Source organism: Plecotus auritus (assembly GCF_963455305.1).
Source record: "Plecotus auritus genome assembly, chromosome: 1".
In the NCBI taxonomy this organism is placed as follows: domain Eukaryota; kingdom Metazoa; phylum Chordata; class Mammalia; order Chiroptera; family Vespertilionidae; genus Plecotus; species Plecotus auritus.
In genome coordinates, this window is record NC_137770.1 from 245106046 (window position 1) to 245127963 (window position 21918).

The 21918-nt window shown below is 60.5% G+C and overlaps 1 protein-coding gene across 1 annotated transcript in view; it reads left to right on the top strand.

The window, feature by feature from the left end:
- The window catches only part of STK32B (serine/threonine kinase 32B), a 156035-nt gene that overhangs the window by 116418 nt on the left and 17699 nt on the right, over window positions 1-21918 (top strand). Inside the window, exon 5 of the mRNA XM_080679305.1 lies at window positions 19717-19754. Coding sequence (XP_080535431.1) covers window positions 19717-19754 — 38 coding nt within the window. The remainder of the gene's footprint in view (window positions 1-19716; window positions 19755-21918) is intronic.

Here is a 21918-nt window from a genome sequence, read left to right on the forward strand (position 1 = left end):
GCCGGTTGCAGGGTGTCTTCCCTCACCGGGTGTGCGGGAGCCGGTTGCAGGGTGTCTTCCCTCACTGGGTGTGCGGGAGCCGGCTGCAGGGTGTCTTCCCTCACCGGGTGTGCGGGAGCCGGCTGCGGGGGTGTCTTCCCTCACCGGGTGTGCGGGAGCCGGCTGCGGGGGTGTCTTCCCTCACCCGGTGTGCGGGAGCCGGCTGCAGGGTGTTTTCCCTCACCCGGTGTGCGGGAGCCGGCTGCAGGGTGTCTTCCCACACCGGGTGTGCGGGAGCCGGCTGCAGGGTGTTTTCCCTCACCCGGTGTGCGGGAGCCGGCTGCGGGGGTGTCTTCCCTCACCGGGTGTGCGGGAGCCGGCTGCGGGGGTGTCTTCCCTCACCGGGTGTGCGGGAGCCGGCTGCGGGGGTGTCTTCCCTCACCGGGTGTGCGGGAGCCGGCTGCGGGGGTGTCTTCCCTCACCGGGTGTGCGGGAGCCGGCTGCGGGGGTGTTTTCCCTCACCGGGTGTGCGGGAGCCGGCTGCGGGGGTGTCTTCCCTCACCGGGTGTGCGGGAGCCGGCTGCAGGGTGTCTTCCCACACCGGGTGTGCGGGAGCCGGCTGCGGGGGTGTCTTCCCACACCGGGTGTGCGGGAGCCGGCTGCGGGGGTGTCTTCCCTCACCGGGTGTGCGGGAGCCGGCTGTGGGGGTGTTTTCCCACACCAGGTGTGCGGGAGCCGGCTGCGGGGTGTTTTCTCTCACCGGGTGTGCGGGAGCCGGCTGTAGGGTGTCTTCCCTCACCGGGTGTGCGGGAGCCGGCTGCGGGGTGTCTTCCCTCACCGGGTGTGCGGGAGCCGGCTGTAGGGTGTCTTCCCTCACCGGGTGTGCGGGAGCCGGCTGCGGGGAGGGGGGTTCCCACGGATGTTCTCAGTCCTCGCAGTGCACGGAGACCATAAAATACAGTGCACTTTGGTCCTCCTCACCATGACCTGCCTCGAGGCGCAGGCCCGCTGCCTGTCACTGGGGGGGCGTTGGGGGGAACCTGCGTGGTCCCCGCTGCCGAGCTGGTGCCTTTGGGAGGCTGGCGTGTTCTGTCCCTCCCATCTCGTTACAGGGACCACGTGCGGAGAGGTGGGGGGACAGTTCTGCTCTGTCCCCCTCCCCCGGGAGTCCACGCTGTGCATCTGGGAGGGTTCCTTCCTGGGGGAGCTGCAGGGCTGGCCCTGGGCCGGCTGTCAGCTCCGCGTTCCCGCTGCCTCCCCAGGGCGGCTTCTCCCTGGGACCCGCCCGGGCCAACCACTGGGCAAAGCGATCTGACAGCGGGACAGGCGGTCAGCGACAGGCTCCGGGAAGCGGGAAGCGGCTGTCTCACTAGTGGGGTCTCCTGCCTGACCACGGGGGAGGGGCTGGGGCGAGGGGCCCCACGTTGGCCCCCGGCCTTGCTCGGTGCCTGGCTGGTCCTCTCACCTGCACAGACGTGAGGAAGACAGGGACTTGAGCGTCTGAACATGATGGTGGTGAAGCACACCTTTCTACGTTTGGCAAACTCATTAGTCCACAGAGCCAAATATCAACAGCACAACGATTGAAATTGCTTTGGAGAGCCACATTTTTTAAACTTAAACTTCTTCTAACGCCACTTCTTCAAAATAGACTCGCCCAGGCTGTGGTATTTTGTGGAAGAGCCACACTCAAGGGGCCAAAGAGCTGCCTGTGGCTCGCAAGCCGCAGTTTGCCGACCACGGCTCTAAACTCCAGTAAAAGGGCAGTGTTTGGAGGACGATAATTCACAAGGACGGGGAAAAGCAAGAGGAGACGATAGCAGAACATTGGGGTGTGCAGGGGGGATGGAGAGCGGCGGGTGACTGGGGGCCCCAGGAGGCTGTCCCAGGAAGAACCAGGAGCTGACGGACCCTGGGGGGTTCCCGAAAGGCTGGCTGCGGAGGGGCCGCACCGGCATCTAAGGGGGAGGGGGGCGGGCGGGGCTGGGAAAAGAGGCTAAAATGCGGTGACTTGTTTGAAAGCTTTACTTTTAAAGAATTATTTTAATGGTAAAACCTGAATATATGATGTTTACAACGTTGCCGAATTAGCATAACGTGTCTGGGGCACTCGAGGTACATGTGACTGAAACCCCACCCGGGGTCTCGTCCTCCCTGTACATGCCCGCGACCCTCCCGCCTCTCCGCGCCCTTCCCGGTCCTCACAGATCCCACGCTTTGCCCTCTCCTCTGAGTCTGGCCCGTCCGCGTGGGGTTATCCGACGTGCAGGGGGCTCGGGGTCTGTCTGGGAGGCATCGTTGGCGTCCGCCGAGTGGAGCACGAAGCTGGAAAGCTCGGGTAGAGTTATTTTGTTTTTAATTGTGGCAAAACACACATAACATAAAACTTACCGTCTTAACCGTTTGTCAGTGTACAGCCCAGTCACGGGAAGTAACTTCACGTTGTGGTACAGCCCATCTCAGAACTCGGTCATCTCCCCCGACGGACGCTCAGTACGTCCCCGCTGAATAGCTCCGCTCCCCGCCCCCAGCCCTGACAGCTGCCGTCCCGCTTTCCGTGTCCGTGAACTTGATTCCGGGGACCGCGCAGAAGTGGGGCCGCACAGTGTTCGGTGTTCGTCTTGTTGTCCCTGAGCACCATGTCCTCGCGGTCCCTCCTGTTGTAGCGTGTCAGCATCTCCTTCCTCGTTCAGGCTGAGTGAGATCCCTTGTGTGGACGGCCCACGCTGTGTCCACCCTTCATCTGTTCACGGACCTCCGGTCGGCTTCCCCCTCCAGCTGTTGTGAACAATGCCGCACGAACCGTCCTTCCAGTGTTGACCCAGACGTGGAGTTGCTGGGTCCTATGGCAGTTCTATTTTTAATTTTTTGAGAAACCACCTAGGCTGGAGTTTTATAATGAAGAGCTTCAAGTGCCCGACGGAAGCACGCAGACCTTCTTCTGGGACCGGGGAGAGGCCAGCGGTGCACCCCGGGAGGCCCAGGCCGCAGCACGCGGGCAGGCGGGCAGGCGGGCAGGCAGGCGATGCAGGTCAGGGAGGCCCGTCGGGAGGTGGCGACCGATGTGAGAGTCGCCGATGCTCACGTAAAGGGAAGAACGGGAATCCGGGCTCAGGTCGGAGGAGCCAGCCATTCACATTTACCTCTGGGGTTCACACCAGCTCAAATGCTTCCTTCCACCACGGGGGAGGTCCTCGCGCGTTGGAAGTGTTCTCGCAGCCGCTGTTCTATTTTCTGCCTGTGAACTTGATTCTGGGGAGCTCCCGGCAGTGGGGCCGCACAGTGTCTGGCTATTTCAGCACAATGGCCTCATGGGAATCAGATTGGACTGTGCAGTAGTAAACAAGCTTTCTTCAATACACGGGGTTCACCCCCATCCAGATAGACACACACTGTTAGTTGTGTTTTAAAAAAAAAAAGCAATAAAAATTCCGTGTCGCGGACACTCTTCCTGGTGCTGTGAACTGGAATTGCAGGGTGGAACTGCAGATGCCAAGGCTCAGAGGACACAAGCGGAAGCCCTGACGTACACGTGGCCTGTTGGTGATTGGCAGGGCGGTCGTCCGGGGAGCCACCCCAGCTCGTGGTCTCTCTCGTTCCGGAGTCCAGGGAAGCTAAAGTCTTCCTCGTTCACCCTGTGCCCCCACCCAGCACCGCCTCGCCCTGGGACAGTTCCTCGGCCTTGGCCTGTGAGGTCAGAGCGCAGGCGGAGAGCAGCAGCACGCTGAGCGCGTCGGGCACCCGGAGCAGGGAGTGGGTGGCGGGGTGTATTCCCTCTGCTCAGGCACCCGGAGCAGGGAGTGGGTGGCGGGGTGTATTCCCTCTGCTCAGGCACCCGGAGCAGGGAGTGGGTGGCGGGGTGTATTCCCTCTGCTCAGGCACCCGGGGCAGGGAGTGGGTGGCGGGGTGTATTCCCTCTGCGGGAGGAGCAAACGGGCGTCAGCTGGTGACGAGGCGACCAGGCCAACGCTTCCTGCTGCTACAGACCCCGGAGCTGGAGGGACGGGGCCGGGGAGCGGCGAGGGCGTCATGGAGCCTGGAGCGGGCCCTGCACTGAGCAGGACCCTCGGAGGACCTGGGACCCTCCGTGAGAGGGAGCCGGGCAGTGCCCGAGGCAGGGACTGTGACACGAGCTGGGAACGCACGGAGGGGACGCAGCCAGCCGGGGCGCTGCCCAAAGGAACTCCAACTCCCAGGCTCCGGTCCCCCGAACTGGGCAAGCCCGCTGGGAACTGGAAGACAGTGACACCCTGCAATGTGGTAGAGAAAGGGCAGGACCAGGGCTGGGCCACTCACGGCACACGGCCCGTGTGGCCTCCTGGACTTGCTGGTTAATACTTTGAGCTTCATTAATCCAAGCTCTGCCTGGACAGTTTTCCTAGAACATTGTGGTGACAGTGTCCCTTCCAATCCAAGGTTGCCCCCTCCATAACGGCCACTGTGACTTCAGAGGCAAGCACAGTGCACCTGTCTTTCACCCTCTCTGCTGCCCAAGCGCCTCGTCCAGCCTCCACCACCCCTGCGCCATCCCTGCGGCCTTCGGATCCTGCCTCTTTGCCCCAGCACTGTCTCTCCGGCTCAGCTGGGCACGGGGTCCCCCTCAGCAGCACGGCCCCAGGGCCTAAGACAGCGCCTGGCTGTCAGAGATGTTTTATTGGGCCCTGGCTGGTGTGGCTCAGTGGTTGAGCATCATCCCATGTACAGAAGGGTCATGGGTTCAATTCCCAGTCAGGGCACATACCCAGGTTGTGGGTTTGATGCCCAGTTGGGGTGCATGCAGGAGGCAACCATTCGATATGTGTGTGTGTGTGTCTCTCCCTCCCTCCCTCTCTAAAAAAGGGGAAAAAAAAGTTTGGCCCTGACCGGTTTGGCTCGTTGGATAGAGCGTCGGCCTGTGGACTGGGGGGTCCCAGGTTCGATTCCGGTCAAGGGCATGTACCTTGGTTGCGGGCACGTCCCCAGTGGGGAGTGTGCAGGAGGCAGCTGATTGATGTTTCTCTCTCATCAATGTTTCTAACTCTCTATCCCTCTCCCTTCCTCTCTGTAAAAAATCAATAAAATATATTTAAAAAAATAAATAAATAAATAAAAAGTTTGGATGAACATGGATGGCCTCTAATAAGAGTATCCACCTTTCATATCAATACACCTTTTACATAAATACTTTGGTAGTTTGAATTTTAGCTTTAGAGCGTTTTGTGTTATTTCATACTAGAGGCCCGATGCACAAAATTTGTGTAAGAGGCTCTACCCTCACCGCCCCAGCTTTGTCCGGAAGGTCGTCTGGAAGGACGTCCGGTCTAATTAGCATATTACGCTTTTATTAGTATAGATAATTCACGCAACCGTTACTTGGCTTGGGCTCTATCTTGTGATTCTGCTCATTTTCCCGATGGAGAACGTGGGGGTTCAGGGAGGGGCGGTGACTGGGCGAGGCCACGCTGAGTTGGCTTGGAAGCAGGTCCGGCGCGGGCGTGGGGGCGCTGGCTCCGAGTTCAGGGCGCGCTGTTGTGTCGCCCTGGGTTCTGGGCGGACGTTGCATATTAGAGACGGGCTCTTCCTGGGTGCCGGCCCTGGGGCCTTGGCTCAGTCACTGTGCCCAGCGTCACCTCTTCCAGGAAGCACGGGTGTCAGAGGTCAGGGCTTCCACCAAGACCGTGAGCTCGAGTCCAGGCCGTGGAAAGCCCAAGAGCTCCGTGTGGACAGAGGCATCCGGCCAGGCGCCCCCGCGACGGTTCCTCGGTTTCCTTTACGAATTGATGCGCTTGCGGATGGTGAGCGGGCCCTGTCAGCGTGTGAGAGATGTTCCTTGGAAGCGTCTACTCCGTTAGTTAACATAGGAACATTCCATGCTCGTTGCTAATTCCCTCATCTTAGTTACTAAGCAGAAAGGCGCCGCCCGTATGCAACAGAACTACCGCACCCTCTCTCCACGCCCAGCGAGGGGCAGCTCTCACAGTATCTGCAAGAATGAACGCGCGATGGAGAGCCTGACTCACCCTGCACCCTCCCCCCCCCCCCTGCCCCAGAGGTGTATGAACCGGCCGCTTTGCTTCTGGAAACCGTGTACCGACTCTGGTGCCGCCCGCAGGACACAGGCTGCACGCCTCAGCCCGCAGTCAGGAGCTGACCCTTAATTCTCACTTCGCCCCCTGAACAGCACGTGGCTGCCCCCAGCCCCACACGGCCGTGTACCCAGCCCCACGCAGCCACGTACCCAGCCCCACACGGCCGTGTACCCGGCCCCACACGGCCACGTACCCGGCCCCACACGGCCACGTACCCGGCCCCACACGGTCGTGTATCTAGCTGGACTGTGGCAGCACAACTCCGTTTCTCTTTCACCAAATTCGTTGATCAACCCCAGAAAAGCCTCTGATTGGTTCTTCTTCAGTCACATGGCCATCCCTGAATGACCCTATAGCCAGAAGGGTGGAACGTTCTAATGTGTCAACTTGAACCCTGTACCCAGCTCTCTGAGCCCCATGGACTGCCCCTGTGGGACCACATGAGGGGGAGGGGTTCCCCAGAAGGACCAGCAGAAGAGGGCAGGAGGCCATGCAAAGCCGAAAAGATGCTCCTCGGAGCCACGCCCACAGGGACGCCAGGCCCCCGCATGCTCCCCTCCTGGCGGCTCTTCCCGGAGGACCGGCCTCCTCCCGCGTCTCTCCGCATTGCTCAGCAGGCAGCCGCCCCTCCCCCGTGCTTCCACTGAACTTCCGCAGAGTCCGTCACAGACAGGACCCACTTTCACAGCCGCCTCCCCCACCAGACGGTGGGTCTATTCCTTTGCGCCCTTGTAGCGTCTGGCTGCCCCAGAGTCCAACAGGGCCACGGGCACACAGTAGGGCCTAAACCAGGGATGGGCAAACTTTTTGACTCGAGGGCCACAATGGGTTCTTAAACTGGACCGGAGGGCCGGAACAAAAGCATGGATGGAGTGTTTGTGTGAACTAATATAAATTCAAAGTAAAGGAGCGGAGGGGAGAGCAAGAGAACCCTCTGCTCTTTCGGCTCCGCGGGCCGGATAGAACAGCCGAACGGGCCGGATCCGGCCCGCGGGCCGTAGTTTGCCCACGGCTGGCCTAGAATATATCTAGAAGGAGTGAACGAATGAACAATAAGGGCCTCTAAGAATTCTCTCAATGAAACCCTAAATAGAATCTATTTTCATTCGTATTCCAAACCCCTCGCATGTTTCACCACTCACCCGACCATCTGCATGCGCGAGGAGCTGCGTGTCCAGCAGCATTCTGGGTACCGCAGGGCCCTGGGTGCTGGCTGGAGAGGAGGCTCGTCTGTGAAAGCATTCCGCCCGCCAACTGCGTGAAACGCAGAGGACTTCCGTTCGGCGGCAGGTTTCCTTCACGCGCTCCCACACACCTTCCGGGGAGGGGGGGGGGTGCGGGGGGGGGGGGCAAGAGCAAACCTGGGAGCTGGTCTTTGATGTTGATGTGACTCATTCTGCAAAAGAGACTGATTAGTGAACCTCTGGGGAAGAAGAATTTATCAAGAGTGTGTGTGTGTGTGTGTGTGTGTGCGTGCACATGTGCGTGAGCTCCACACACGTGTGTTGCTACAGATCAGGCCCCTGAGGGCCTGGATGTAAAGGGCAGGTTACAGGACTTGGCTGAGAACTTGTGACCCAGCGGGGTCATGCCCCCGAGGTTTGCAGATGTGCTTGGAGAGTTGATGGGCAACTCTGAGTTGTGCATCACACAATATGCTCATTAGACCGGACGGCCTTCCAGGGGCGTCCCTTGCTACCGGGTTCTTACTTCTGTAAGACACATCTAAAGAACCTGGTGCCACAAGGGAAAGGGCATGAACGGCAGCGAGCAAGGAGCCCTGGTCCCCATATCGAATCCCCGCTGTGCTGTCCGTGGGACGTTGCCTCCGGCCGCTGGGCCTGGTCCAGTTCCCTCCTCTCGGTGGGGACGGGAGGATAACCTCAGGCTGCTGTGAGGATGAGAGCTACGGAACGCGGGCCCAGGTGGGGTGTCCTGTCACTGTCACCCGGTCCATTTGTTGTGCTTCCCCGTCACCTCCCTTCTCGGAGAGCCTGGCAAGGCAGATAAAACAGACTGCAATCTTCATGAAGTAAAACCGAGTTTGGAACCCGGGCTGTGCCTCGCGCTGTCTGCATCAGAGGAACAAGCGTGTAGGTCCCTTCCGTCCTTGTTCTCTTGATCTTCACGACGAGACGAGTATGCGTCCCTCCCAGGCTGGGTGGAGGCGAGATGAGGTGACGTCTGAGATGCTTAGTGCCTCGGAGGTGCAGGAGGCATGAATGGTCTACTCACCGGGCCCCGGTGGCGGCCCCGATGGCAGCAGGTGTACCGATTTCTTGGTGGCCTCGTTGAAACGCGTTGCATTGAGTAGAAGGGGCTGGCATCTCACAAAGCTGGACGTGGGTCCAAGCGCTGACCCTGTCTGTGTTGAAGTTGATGCCAAGTTCCCAGGCGACTCGGTGTGGAGGGCAAATCAGAGTGAACAGCCCTGGCGCTGGCTGCCGTGGCACACGGGCCGAGGTACGGGTTCCAGCAGGTGCCTATGTGCGCCACATCGTTCGCGCCTCACGACCGCCGGGTCTGCTGACCCCACGCGCGCTGCAGACGGGCACACAGATGCGGCAGATGGTTCGGCACGAGAGCATGGTAAAGCGCGCGGACAGTGGACTGAGCCCATGAGAGAGATGAGCTCCAGACGGGCTTGCATTTGGGGAAGAAAGGGCAAGGGGTTGGGAACAGGGGACCAGTAGGGGAACAGGAAATGTGGAAGCGGGGCGGGAGGGGCGGGGGCGCGGGTTCTGGTGAGTCTGATGAATGAGTAAGGCCGGAGCAGCGGCTCTGGAGCTGCCGGGCCCTGCCCCCGGGTCCTGCCACCTCCATCCAGGTGGTCCATCTACGCGGGGCCGGCCTGGACTCGGGGTGTCGGGCCCCGCGCCTCGTTCTGCATCTGAGATATTGTCACCCCGTCTGTACTGGCGTCCTACCGAGGAAATTGTCGTTCACCTAATGTTCCTTCCTCTGCGAGGCCAACAAATCCAGGATGTTTAAAAAGGAGAAGATGAGAGTTGCTCTCGTGTTTCTGGGTCAAGAGACTCTTTAATAAGGTTCGGCTTCGCTCCTGTCCTTACAATAATAACCGCATCTCCCAGCGCCTCAGCAGGAGAGGGGGGTCCGCAGACCCGCTTCCCCGCTCTGCCTGCATCCACGTGGACTCCGTAGGCGCTTCCGCTGTGGCGCTGAGCTTCAGCCGGGAGCCCCATAACGTGAAGGCTGGCTTTAGCACAGCGGAGCCCCTTCAGGACCTGAGACCTGAGGTCGGGGCCGCGAACCCTCATTCCTTCCATCCGAGGTCCGCAGAGCTGAGTGCTCACCGGGTGCTGAGCATTTGGTCGCCCCGACGAGGAGGTGGGATGGGGACTGAGTGGGGTTGGCCCGTGGAGTCCGGAGGTGCTCTTGGAGGGGACAGCTTTGGAGCTGCGGCTTGAAGCAGGAGTAGGTGTCACCCGGGAAACGGAACCAAGACGGAACCTCCGTTTCTGAGTACTCAGGGGTATCACTTGCCCGTCCGCCTGGCCAGAACCAGTAGGATATACACATGCGTCCTATACAGAGTACAGGGGCACAGGTTCCAGGATCTGCAGGTGAGTCCTCACACTGGGCATCCAGGAGAGTTGCCGTGGGGCTCCTGTTCAGAGCCGAGCCAGGGCCCAGCCAGAACCCAGCCAGGACCCAGCCAGAGCCCAGCCAGGACCCAGCCAGGACCCAGCCAGAGCCCAGCCAGGACCCAGCCAGGACCCAGCCAGAACCCAGCCAGCACCCAGCCAGGACCCAGCCAGAGCCCAGCCAGGACCCAGCCAGGACCCAGCCAGAACCCAGCCAGGACCCAGCCAAAACTCAGCCAGAACCCAGCCAGAACCCAGCCAGGACCCAGCCAGAACCCAGCCAGAACCCAACCAGGACCCAGCCAGGACCCAGCCAGAACCCAACCAGGACCCAGCCAGAACCCAGCCAGGACCCAGCCAGCGCCCAGCCAGGACCCAGCCAGGACCCAGCCAGAACCCAGCCAGGACCCAGCCAGCGCCCAGCCAGGATCCAGCCAGGACCCAGCCAGAACCCAGCCAGGACCCAGCCAGAGCCCAGCCAGGACCCAGCCAGGACCCAGCCAGAACCCAACCAGGACCCAGCCAGAACCCAGCCAGAAACCAGCCAGGACCCAGCCAGAACTCAGCCAGGACCCAGCCAGAACTCCGCCAGAACCCAGCCAGAACCCAACCAGGACCCAGTCAGCACCCAGCCAGAGCCCAGCCAGGACCCAGCCAGAACCCAGCTAGCGCCCAGCCAGAACCCAGCCAGAACCCAGCCAGGGCCCAGCCAGGACCCAGCGAGCTCAAGACCCAGAGGGGTGGTATTTCAGTTCAAGTTCAAAGGCAGTCGGCTTGCAAACAGTTCTCTCACAAGGGGGAAGGTCAACCCTTTTGTTCAATTCAGACCTTTCACTGATGCAGGAGGCCCACCCACATTAGGGAGGACAACTGCTTTACTCAGTACTGATTTAAATGTTAGTCTCAGTCAAAAACACCCTCACCGACATCCTGGAATAATGTTTGACCAAATATCTGGGCACCTGAGAATTACCCATCACTCCCATCTATTCACAATCCCCACGAGGGGGGCTGGTCTGGGGGCTGAGCTGGAGTTTCGACGGGTGGAGCCCAGGTTTGTGGAGACCGCAGCTGCACAGCAGGCGACAGCCACGTGGTCTTTCCCGCTCCTGATGCTTCCGCCTCAGAAGGCGCCTTGCTGGGCCCTGCCTCCCTCCGACGTGGATCGACTCCGCTGATTAGCGATTTGGAAAGACTTACCAGCCAGGCCCTGCTCAGCTCTGCCCTCAGCACCTACTCTGCGCTCTGCGCTGTGCATCTGACACAGCAGCTCCTCTCCCTGTGGACGGACCCTCCTGGCTTCGAGTTGCCCGTAGCGGGTGGCTGTCTTCTGGTTCCCAGGCCCAGGTCCCAGGCCCGCCGGCCCGCCTGCAGAGCCTCGCCCTCCGACCTACCCTCTCCCAGCAAGAAAGCTGTACTTTCGTTTCATCCTCCAAGTTGTCTGAGCCAGCTGGGGAAGATTGGCGCTGTTTGCTGTTTGCGGTCCACTCAGATACCTCGGCGTTACACCCAGGTTACTCAGAGTTGAACTGTGGAGGTTGAAGTTCAAGATAATCTGGAAAAAGAAGATTCCCAGAGTGGTGGAGAAAGTGTTGACGAAGGAAGTCAGAGGCCCAGGGCCAAGCCTGGACCTGAACCCCCGCACATGGACAGCGGCAGAAAGAGGGGCGGCCACGGACCAGGCTGGGGAGACCCCGGCCGCACACACAGCCGCTCACAGGGCGGGAGCTTCTGGAAGATGGGGGAGGGCAGAGATCCACGTTTCCCTACTCACCACCACCCCAAAGTCCAAGCCAGAACCCAGGTCCCAGGTCCTGGAAGATGGGGGCATATCCTGCAGCTATCCATCCCCCGAGTAAGCCGGGTCTGCAGAGAAGCAGTACCAGTAAGTCTTACACGTCTGGGCAGCCTGTGGCCCAGTCCCGGGGACACAACATGGACCGTCACAAGCCCTAAGTCCATGACTGTGTCCTTGTAAGAGACAGGAAAGGACACACAGACACACGTGAAGACAGACAGAGGCAAGGACTGGAGTGACGTGGCCACAAGTCAGAGAATGCTGGGGGTGCCAGGAGCTGGAGGAGGCGGGAAAGGCCCTTCCCGGAGTCCCAGGGAGAAGCTGGGCCTGCCCACACCCGGACTTCGGCCTTCTGGCCTCCAGAACTGGGAGAGAATATATTTCTGTTGTTTTAAAACATCCAGTCTGTGACAGTTTATCACAGCAGCCCTAGGAAATGCATACCTTTATCATTTTCACCACATCTGCATACTCCCCATATGTTCTATACTAATAAAAGGGTAAAATGCTAATTAGACTGGGTCATCCGGACGTCTGACTTCCTTCCGGACAAAGCCATGATGGTGGGGGCCGAGGCAGAGGCAGTTAGGGGCGATCAGGCTGGCAGGGGAGGGCAGTTGGGGGTGATCAGGCCAGCAGGGGAGGGCAGTTGGGGGCCATTAGGCCGGCAGAGGAAGGCAGTTGGGGACCATCAGGCTGGGAGGGGAGGGCAGTTGGGGGCCATCAGGCTGGCAGGGGAATGGTTAGGCGGCGATCAGGCCAGCAGGCAGGCAAGCAGTTAGGAGCCAGTGGTCCCGGATTGCGAGAGGGATGTCTGACTGCTGCTAAACCGGCAGTCGAACATCCCCCAAGGGGTCCCGGATTGGAGAGGGTGCAGGCCGGGCTGAGGGACACCCTCCCCCCATGCACGAACTTCATGCACCAGGCCTCTAGTCTATAACAATAAAAGAGTAATATGCTAATTAGACCGGACAACCTTCCGGACGAAGCCGGGGCAGTGAGGGAAGCCCGGGTCCCAGGCACCTCCTGGCAGCTGGAGGGATGCCCGGGTCCTGGGTGCCAGAGGGAAGCCAGTGCCAGCAGCCGGGGGAAGGAAGGCCTACTCTTGCACGAATTTCATGCATGGGGCTTCTAGTCACTATAGCATTCTAGAGTAGACTCCGTGCATTTTGCGAAGATACATTGGTTTCAGAACAACGTTTACAGTGTGCCTTTAAAGAGGAAATAGCTTTGTTTGTCATAAACGTAGGTGACCATGAAAGTCAACACAGTGAGACCAAAATACCATTACGAAGTGCTAGCTTGCGTGTGGCCTGCGGGAGGGAGGGAGGGAGGACTCCTGCTCTCCGCTCTGTGAGGAGGGAGATGAGCAGGGTCCACGTTAAAGAGACACCAGAATCCAGCTGAGACCCGGCTTTGACCTAGTTGGAGGGAGTGAAGGGGAGTTTCCAGAGAACCGTGTTCTCATCCCAGGATCCAGTGTGGCAGAATGAGGTCCCGTGTGCTTTCCAAAGTCACCACCCAACATCCGTGGTCCTCGCCATCTCACTTCGTGAAATCGGGGCGCCTGTCCCACCGCTCTGCAGCCCTCCGCCACCTCCAGCCTGCTTGTCCCGCCTCCTGGCCCACGCCACTCTGATCACATTGGCTGCCCGCCTCCAAAGTTCTGTGCAGTTCACAAGGTCATCCCCTGTGGCCCCCACTGAGCCTCCACACAGCCGGGCCCACGGCAGGTGCCTCCCTCCTCCGTGAGCACCCAGCCCTTCGCTCTCCCCGCCCTCCCTCTCTGGAACTCCCACGATCCGGATGTTGGGTTTGCTAGCATGTCCCGTGTTTTTTCGTTTCCCTTAGTTTCCGCCTCTGGGCCTTTTCCTTCCACATCTGGGAAGTGTCCTTGACGTCATCTCGCCAGCCCTCCTGTGGATTGTTTTCCCGGTCCTCAGACACGTGGCTCCCGAGAGCGTTCCCGAGAGCGCTCCCTCTCTGTCCCTCTCTCACCCCTCCCGTGTCTCATGGGCACAGCAGCTCCTCCTCGCTCTGAGGATGTCCGTTATCATTCTTTCGAGTGTCCTCTCCCCTGCGTTTGTTTCTGCTCCTCGGAAGACCTTTTATCTATGTCACTCATCTCTGGCTGTCATTTGGAAAGTTCTCAAGTGGCTGCTGGTCACTGATAAGATACTGAAGAATGAGATAGTAGAAGGCTGATTCATTGGATTCATTGGTCTGGGGGGTGGGGGGGCGGGGTGTGGGCATGGTGAGCATCAGACAGCAAGAGCCAGGAGACGGGTTCCTCCGTGGGATGGTCAGGCGGCAGCTGGCCACGCCGACACCTGCAGGTCTTCCCTCAGGGACCTTCCGCGAACGGCATTGATCTTGGCTTCGCTGCTGAGGATGAGGCTGCGGGCAGGAGAAGGGAGTTGGGGCTGGGGACACCACTGATTCCACCCTCCATCCCCCACCCCTCCCTACCCTCTACCCTCCACTCTTCACCCCCCACCCCTTCCCACCTTTACAGATGAGGAAATGGAAGCTCAGAGGGCATGAGACCCGGGCTGGTCCGTTTCAGACAGACTTGAGGTCCCTTCCAGCGTGGACAGCCTGGGACTCTGCGACGCTTATACATCTTGGCAATGTGCCCCATGGAGAAACATTGAGATCGGGCCCTAAAAATAGCAACGCTTAAAATATGGATCCACTGCAATGAGCCACAGAACCTCCTCAGAAACTCCCGCCTGTGCCCTGCCCGACCCCCCGCCCCGGCTCTGCCCTCATCCCTGGGGGTAGGGGTGGGGGTGGGGGCTGTTTGCATGTGTCCTTTGCAGCTGGAAGGTGCTGGGCGTCTGGCTACTTCAGATTTCTGCCTGGTTAGAACATGGGTCTCACTCCCGCACGCGTCACACTACCATCGGGAGGGGGTGCGCCCCGCCCCCGTCACACCGGTCAAATGGCCCGCTCTGGGGACTTGGCAGCCAGACAAGAGCATCCTCACTGGTTCCCAGGGGAATCCGAGCCCATCCCTGGGCCCCCCCGTTTGAATGAAGCTCCGCCCGCATGCCTGAGGCTGAGTTCCCAAAAAAACCCTCGGGAATGCTGGGAGCCGCGGGCCTCTGTCTTCCTGTGAGCAGAGCAGAGCTCCCAGGCCCCGGGGACGTCGGAATCCCAGCGGGCTGGTTGGGAATGCAGGTTCCCGGGCCTCGCCCAGAGTCTGAGGCTGTGGCTGGCCTGGGGTGGGCCTGCGTGCTGTGTGGGTCACGGGGACCCTTGTTTCTGAAGCCACTAGACCAGAGGTGGGCAAACTGGACCGGAGGGCCAGAACAAAAGCATGGATGGAGTGTTTGTGTGAACTAATAACAAATTCAAAGTAAAGGAGCGGAGGGGGAGAGCAAGAGAACCCTCCACTCTTTCGGCTCCGCGGGCCGGATAGAACAGCCGAACAGGCCGGATCTGGCCCGCGGGCCGTAGTTTGCCCACAGCTGCACTAGACCGTGGAACAGTGCTGACGGGCAGGTGGAGGGAGTCAGCAGAGGCCGGCAGCCCCAGCGCCAGGCCTCATGGTGAGGATGTAGATTTAGGTCAGGGGTCCTCAAACTTTTTAAACAGGGGGCCAGTTCACTGTCCCTCAGACCGTTGGAGGGCCGGACTATAGTTTAAAAAAAAAAACTATGAACAAATCCCTATGCGCACTGCGGGCCCGGGACGCGTCGGCTGCTAAGCAAGACAGGCAGCGGCACCCGGCGGGCCGGATAAATGTCCTCGGCGGGCCGCATGTGGCCCGCGGGCCGTAGTTTGAGGACGCCTGGAACTTCAGGTGCTTTCACAACGAGCGAAATAAACATGACTGAGACAAACCAACACCTCCTCACCCTAACACGTGGAGTATGTGATGTTATCTGACTTATGGCTGGGAAACTGAGGCTGGGGTGCGGGGGAGCCAGAGCCAGCGAGAGGCAGATCCGGGGCTGGACCTGGGCCTCTCCCGCCTGTCTTCCCCACGTCCCCGCCACCTCCATGCACGTCAGCAGCTCGATTCTTTCTCTGGTGGTAAAACAGCCACCGATTTCCATTTCACGGAGGCGCCTCCTCCCCCACCCGGGTGTCTGTCTGTCCTCTTTGCTGTGAGGTCCTCAGCACGATCCCTCAGGCGTCCGGCCAAGGGACGCGCACGCGGCCTCCTCTGGGCTCGCGCCGTCGGAGCCAAGCCATTGCTGTGCTGGTTTCTAAATAGCCGAGCTGACATTCTGCTGAGTTTTATTTGGGGCCGGGAGTCATCAGGAGCAAGAGCTGGTTTTACAGCCTCGATGCGTCCTTTCCATCAAAGTGTCGTTTGCCCGGCTCTGACACGATGGCCTTACCCCACTCACTGCTCCAGCGCCCTCTGCGCACCGAGCCGTTGGCGGCGGATGACGCAGGAGAGCCAAGATGCGATCGATGTGAAAAAGAAAACCGGAGGAAGCGGCGAGAGCAGGCGGCCCCAGGGCTCTGGTGATAGGCTTTGCAGTCCAGCGGGTCTTACTGAATCCCTGGACGGAGGAGGCCGGGCGCTCCGCCCCTGGGATGGCTTGGCAGGAGCCTGCCGGCGAGTCCCCCACGGAAGATCTAAATCATTTCGCTGAAAGCTCCAGAGCCCGCGGAGTCCCCAGCTCCTGGGGAAGGGCAGTGGGAGTGACCCGCCATCCTTCACTTCGACCCTTATGCGCCCGGAGCCCTGCTAAGCCTCCTGGAAGTAGCAGCTCATTGCCGGCCCCAGGCAGCAGTCACATCAGGACTGCCGGTCCCAGGTGAGCAAGAGGCTGAGAGGAGGAGGAGGCTGAGAGTGAGGAGGAGGCTGAGAGTGAGGAGGAGGCTGAGAATGAGGAGGAGGCTGAGAGAGGAGGAGGCTGAGAGGAGGAGGAGGCTGAGAATGAGGAGGAGGCTGAGAGGAGGAGGAGGAGGCTGAGAGGAGGAGGAGGCTGAGAGGAGGAGGAGGCTGAGAGGAGGAGGAGGCTGAGAGTGAGGAGGAGGCTGAGAGGAGGAGGAGGCTGAGAGGAGGAGGAGGAGGCTGAGAGGAGGAGGAGGAGGCTGAGAGGAGGAGGAGGCTGAGAGTGAGGAGGAGGCTGAGTGAGGAGGAGGCTGAGAGTGAGGAGGAGGCTGAGAGGAGGAGGAGGAGGGGAGGAGGAGGCTGAGAGTGAGGAGGAGGCTGAGAGGAGGAGGAGGCTGAGAGGAGGAGGAGGCTGAGAGGAGGAGGAGGAGGGGAGGAGGAGGCTGAGAGTGAGGAGGAGGCTGAGAGGAGGAGGAGGCTGAGAGGAGGAGGAGGCTGGGAGGAGGAGGAGGCTGGGAGGAGGAGGAGGCTGAGAGGAGGCGGAGGCTGAGAGGAGGAGGAGGCTGAGAGTGAGGAGGAGGCTCAGAGGAGGAGGAGGCTGAGAGTGAGGAGGAGGAGGCTGAGAGTGAGGAGGAGGCTGAGAGGAGGAGGAGGCTGAGAGTGAGGAGGAGGCTGAGAGGAGGAGGAGGCTGAGAGGAGGAGGAGGCTCAGAGGAGGAGGCTGAGAGGAGGCGGAGGCTGAGAGGAGGAGGAGGCTGGGAGGAGGAGGAGGCTGAGAGGAGGAGGAGGCTAAGCCGGCCAGCGTGGTTGAGCGCCGACCTAAGAACCAGGAGGTCACAGTTCGGTTCCTGGGCGTGGCACCCCGACATCACCCCGTGTCACTACAAACAGCCACCTTGCTTGCAGGCGGAATCACTCTGATAAACCGGGAACTGTGGCCTTTCCCCTGAAGGAAGCTGTCATTGGTCGCAGCAGCTTTGACAGTTACTGTCAGTGCGTGGGTGGGGCTTGCAGTCCTGAAACTGGAGGTTTGACCTTGAACCTTGCAAGTGCGCGCACGTGGGGGACGGGGACCGGGTGGAGGTGTCAGCGGAGCCCTGGGAGGCCACGCGGCTTCCGCACCGTCCTCCGCCCGCTCTCGCCCGCATGCCGTGGGTGTCGCCCACGATTCTCTCCTGCACCAGCCTCTGCTCCGGCCCCTCTGGGTCCTGCGGCCGCGGGGCCTGCACCGCCGCCTCTGCAAGCCCCGGCGTGGCCAGAGCTCCCGGTCAGGTGAGCCCGAGTCCAGCCTCCTCCCGCCGGCTCGGCCCAGGTGGTGCCTCCAGCAGGAATCCTGGGGCGGCTTACCCAGCATCCCCCTCGCCCGATGTTTCCCAGTAGGATTTCCCACCCCGGTCCGCACCCTGCTCCGCGGCTGCAGGCCCCACTGTGCATGTCGGACGTGGAGGGAGCCTGGTCTGCACCCACCCTCTCCCGGGTCCGTGGTCCTGAGTAAGGGCCGCCTTTCCCGTGGTAACTGCGTCCAGCCCTGGTTTTTCTTCGACGGGTGAGCCCTGGGCTCGGCACAGGGGGTGCAGCGTGAGGAGGCAGCGCCCCGCCCTCACCAAGCAGGCCTTGAGGCGGAGGCCTCTGTGCTGTGGTGACTAGAGCAGAACTTTCCGGAAGCTCCCAGCCCAGATGTTCTGCATGCGGTTCACTGTGTCGCCCTAAAAAGGCACCAGCAGGCTTTCTCCCTGAAGGGCCAATAAGAAACATGTTAGCCTTTTAGGGCCCCATTAGTCTCTGTTGTCCATTCCTTTTCGTTTCTGCTGTGTGTGTGTGTGTGTGTCTGAGTGTGAGTGTGTGTGTGCGCGCGCATGTGTATGTGTGTCTGAGTGTGTGTGCGGGTGTGTGTGTCTGAGTGTGAGTGTGTGTGCGGGTGTGTGCGTGTGTGTGCGGGTGTGTGTGTGAGTGTGTGTGCATGTGTGTGCGTGTGTGTGTGTCTGAGTGTGTGTGTGTGTCTGAGTGTGTGTGTGTGCGTGTGTGTGTGTGTGTGTGTGTGTGGTTGTTTTGTTTTATTTTTACAACCCTTTAAGGATGCAAAAGTCCTTCTCACTCACAGACGTACAAAAGCCAGCTGAGGGCTAGCGTGGCCGTCTCCGACGGGACAGGTTGCTGACCCCCCGGAGCCCCGGTTCCCGGTCTGTGGAGTGGAGACAGTGACGTGGGAGGTCTGTCCCGGCCAGCCGGGTGGGCCAATCACATCCGAAGGGGAAGCGTCTACACCGCTGGCAGGACCAGGTGCTCAGTGAGCAGTCACGGGGGGAGGTGAGAGGCCAGACATTGTTCAGAGTGTTCCAGTCCTGGCCAGCTGCTCAGTGGTTAGAGCATCTGCCCGAGGACCGAAGGGTTGCAGGTTCGATTCCTGGTCAAGGGCGAGTACCTGGGTTGCAGGTTTGATCCCTGGCCCCAGTCAGGATGTGTGGAAACAACCAATAGATGTCTGTCCCTCTCCCTCTCCCTCTCCCCGCTTCTCTCCCTCTCCCTCTCCCCGATTCTCTCCCTCTCCCTCTGTCTCTCCCTGTCTCTCCCTCTCCCTCTCCCCGCTTCTCTCCCTCTCCCTCTCCCTCTCCCTCTCCCTCTCCCTCTCCCTCTGTTTATCCCTCTCCCTCTCCCTCTCCCTCTCCCTGTTTATCCCTCTCCCTCTCCCTCTCCCTCTCCCTCTCCATCTCCATCTCCATCTCCCCGCTTCTCTCCCTCTCCCTCTCCCTCTCCCTCTCCATCTCCCCGCTTCTCTCCCTCTCCCTCTCCCTCTGTTTATCCCTCTCCCTCTCCCTCTCCCTCTCCCTCTCCCTCTCCCCGCTTCTCTCCCTCTCCCTCTCCCTCTCCCTCTCCCTCTCCCTCTCCCTCTCCCTCTCCATCTCCCCGCTTCTCTCCCTCTCCCTCTCCCTCTCCCTCTGTATCTCCCTCTCCCTCTCCCTCTCCCTTTCCCTTTCCCTCTCCCTCTCCCTCTCCCTCTCCCTCTCCCTCTCCCTCTCCCTCTCCCTCTCCCTCTCCCTCTCCCTTCCCCTCTCCCTCTCCCTCTCCCTCTTTCTCTTCCCCATTCTCTCCCTCCCTTCCACTCTCTCTAAAAAAAAATAAAATAAATCAATAGGAAAATTATCCTCAGGTAAGGATTAACGAAAAAAAAAAAAGAAAGAAAGAAAAGAAAAAGACTATTCTAGAAAAAAAAAAAAGCACACAATCTCCTGCAGTTCCAGGGAAGAGCAGGGAGTGGGGGCACAGGCAGCCTGTGATCACAGGGACTCCTCTCCTGCTCCTCCGGGTGGGGGGGGGGGGGGGGGGCCTGGCGCGGGGAGAGGAGCGGCTGGGCCGCCGTGCGTGTCCCCGAGGGTCCCGTGTCCCCGAGGGTCCCGTGTCCCCAAGGGTCCCGTGTCCGGTGCTGTCGGCGGCTCCGGGAGCCCGTCTCAGCTGCTGTTTTCTGTTACAGGGACATCAAGCCGGACAACATCCTGCTGGACGAACACGGTAAGCCCGCGGGCGCTGCCGCGGGGAGTGGGTCTGGGGCTCTGGGAAGTGGGGTCCCCTGATGGACTGGAAGCCTTTTCTGCTTCGGTCCTGGTGGACGAGCATCTGTGTAAGTTTCTGGTCGGCGTCCTGCCCGGGTGAGTGGAGTCCAACGTGTTTGACGGTTTCACGTCTGGAGACGCAGCTGTTGGCTTCCCAGTGAGGAGGACAGGGCGGAAGTGGGGATGGGAGAGGGGCAGGCGACCCTGAGGTCAAGACCCCAGCTCCCCATGGGTGACAGTGACCCCGTGACTGCGGGGAGCGACTCACCTCGCAGCCTCGGTGTCACCTGCCAAACAGGGAAGGCGGTGCCCAGCTTCCGGATCGTCCTGGGCCACGTGGGCTAGGGTACGGCTGGCGAGCCAAAAACCAGTCATCGGTGATCAATCACCCGCTAAGCCGCCCCTCACCCAGCCTCCTCAAGCGTTTGCGTGCCTTCGGAGCCTGGCTGAGTCGGCCTGAAGCGGCGGAAGATTCTGGGTCTCACAGCCGGGCTGTCCCCGTAGTCCTGTGGGAATCTCCAGGGAGACTTGGTAGGAACCAAAGGGCAGCCTGACCTGCTTCGGCGGGCCCGGGGCCGTCATTCTGGGTCGGCCCCAGGGAGGTGGTGGCCAGCCATGTCAGGACCCTGGGCCTAGGGCCAGCCCGGCCATGCACAGCCGGCTGTCCTGCGCGTCCACCGTGCAGCGTCCCACACTCCCCACGCTCCCCACGGGCCTCTGGACCTGCCGTTCCTCTGCTCCTGTGTCTCCGCCAGGCGCTGGGACAGAGAGCTGCATGCACTATTTTTTTTTTAATATATTTTATTGATTTTTTACAGAGAGGAAGGGAGAGGGATAGAGAGCTAGAAACATCGATGAGAGAGAGACATCAATCGGCTGCCTCCTGCACACCTCCCACTGGGGATGTGCCCGCAACCAAGGTTCGTGCCCTTGACCGGAATCGAACCCGGGACCCTTCAGTCCACAGGCTGACGCTCTATCCACTGAGCCACACCGGTTTCGGCGTGCATGCACTATTTTATACTAGGGCGTGAGCGGCTTCCTCACCCTCCCTTTCCCCACTGCCGGAAGGAAGTGTAGGAGCAGGCAGTTCTGGAAAGCACGAGCCCCGCCCCTAGCAGAGAGGGCCCTCGTCCCCGATCTATGAGATTTATGACCGAGCCGCGCCTCGGCCTTTATTTGTTCCTTAGTCACTGTTGCCTCCCCCCGCCCAGTTTTTTGGAGTTATGGCTGGGGTTTAAAAGTTGCACCTATTAAGGATGGACACCGTGATTTTTAAGGTGCACAGCACGATGATTTAATACACGCGAGCCTTGTGAAATGATTACCGCAGCCAGGCTAATTACCGCCTCGTTACCTCACATGCCTTCCTTGTAAACGTGTGGCGAGAATGGCTAAGATCTACCGCCGCAGGCAGACAGCCTCATTAACCGCGGGCACTGCGCTGTGCGGCACCCCCGTCCCCTAACCGCCTGTGAATGGCATCACGGAACAGCTTGCAAAACAGATCACCCTGCGTGGCTGTTTCCGTAAAGAGTTTGATCATCACTCTCATTCAGCGTTTCCCCGGAGAACACGCCGCTTGGCCGCGTGTACGATGAAATAGACACATAATTAAATAGACGCATTAATAGTTCATTATTAATGTTTAAAACCTGCTGCTCACGCAAAACCCACGCCTCTCCCGGAGCTGCCCCTCCCCCGGCGTCGGCTTGGCTCTCTGCCCCTCCAGGCTGGGCTCTGCCCCCCAGAAGGGCGCTTTGCTGCGCTCCGGGATGTGGGGTCCCTTGGCCAGAAGCAAAAGCAAACAAGCTGGAGGGAGAGGTAGCATCGTAGGAGGGGGTGGGAGAGCAGTTGGGGTGCTTTGGGGCTGAGGGCAGAGCCGGAGGGAGTGGAGGTGAGCCGCGCGCGGAAGGACTGCCCCCGCTTTCTGCTGGTCCCACGGGGCTGGGGAAGGAACAACCCCCTGAGCCCCGTGCGCAGACAGGAAGGCCACGGTCTCACGCAGGTCTGGATGGCTAAGCTCTTGCAGGCTTGCTCCTGAGACGGAGGTCACAGGCCCTGGTGATGTGTGCTCACCGCCTGGGGCCGCCTGGCTGCCCCCGGAACACCTGGGCCCCGTG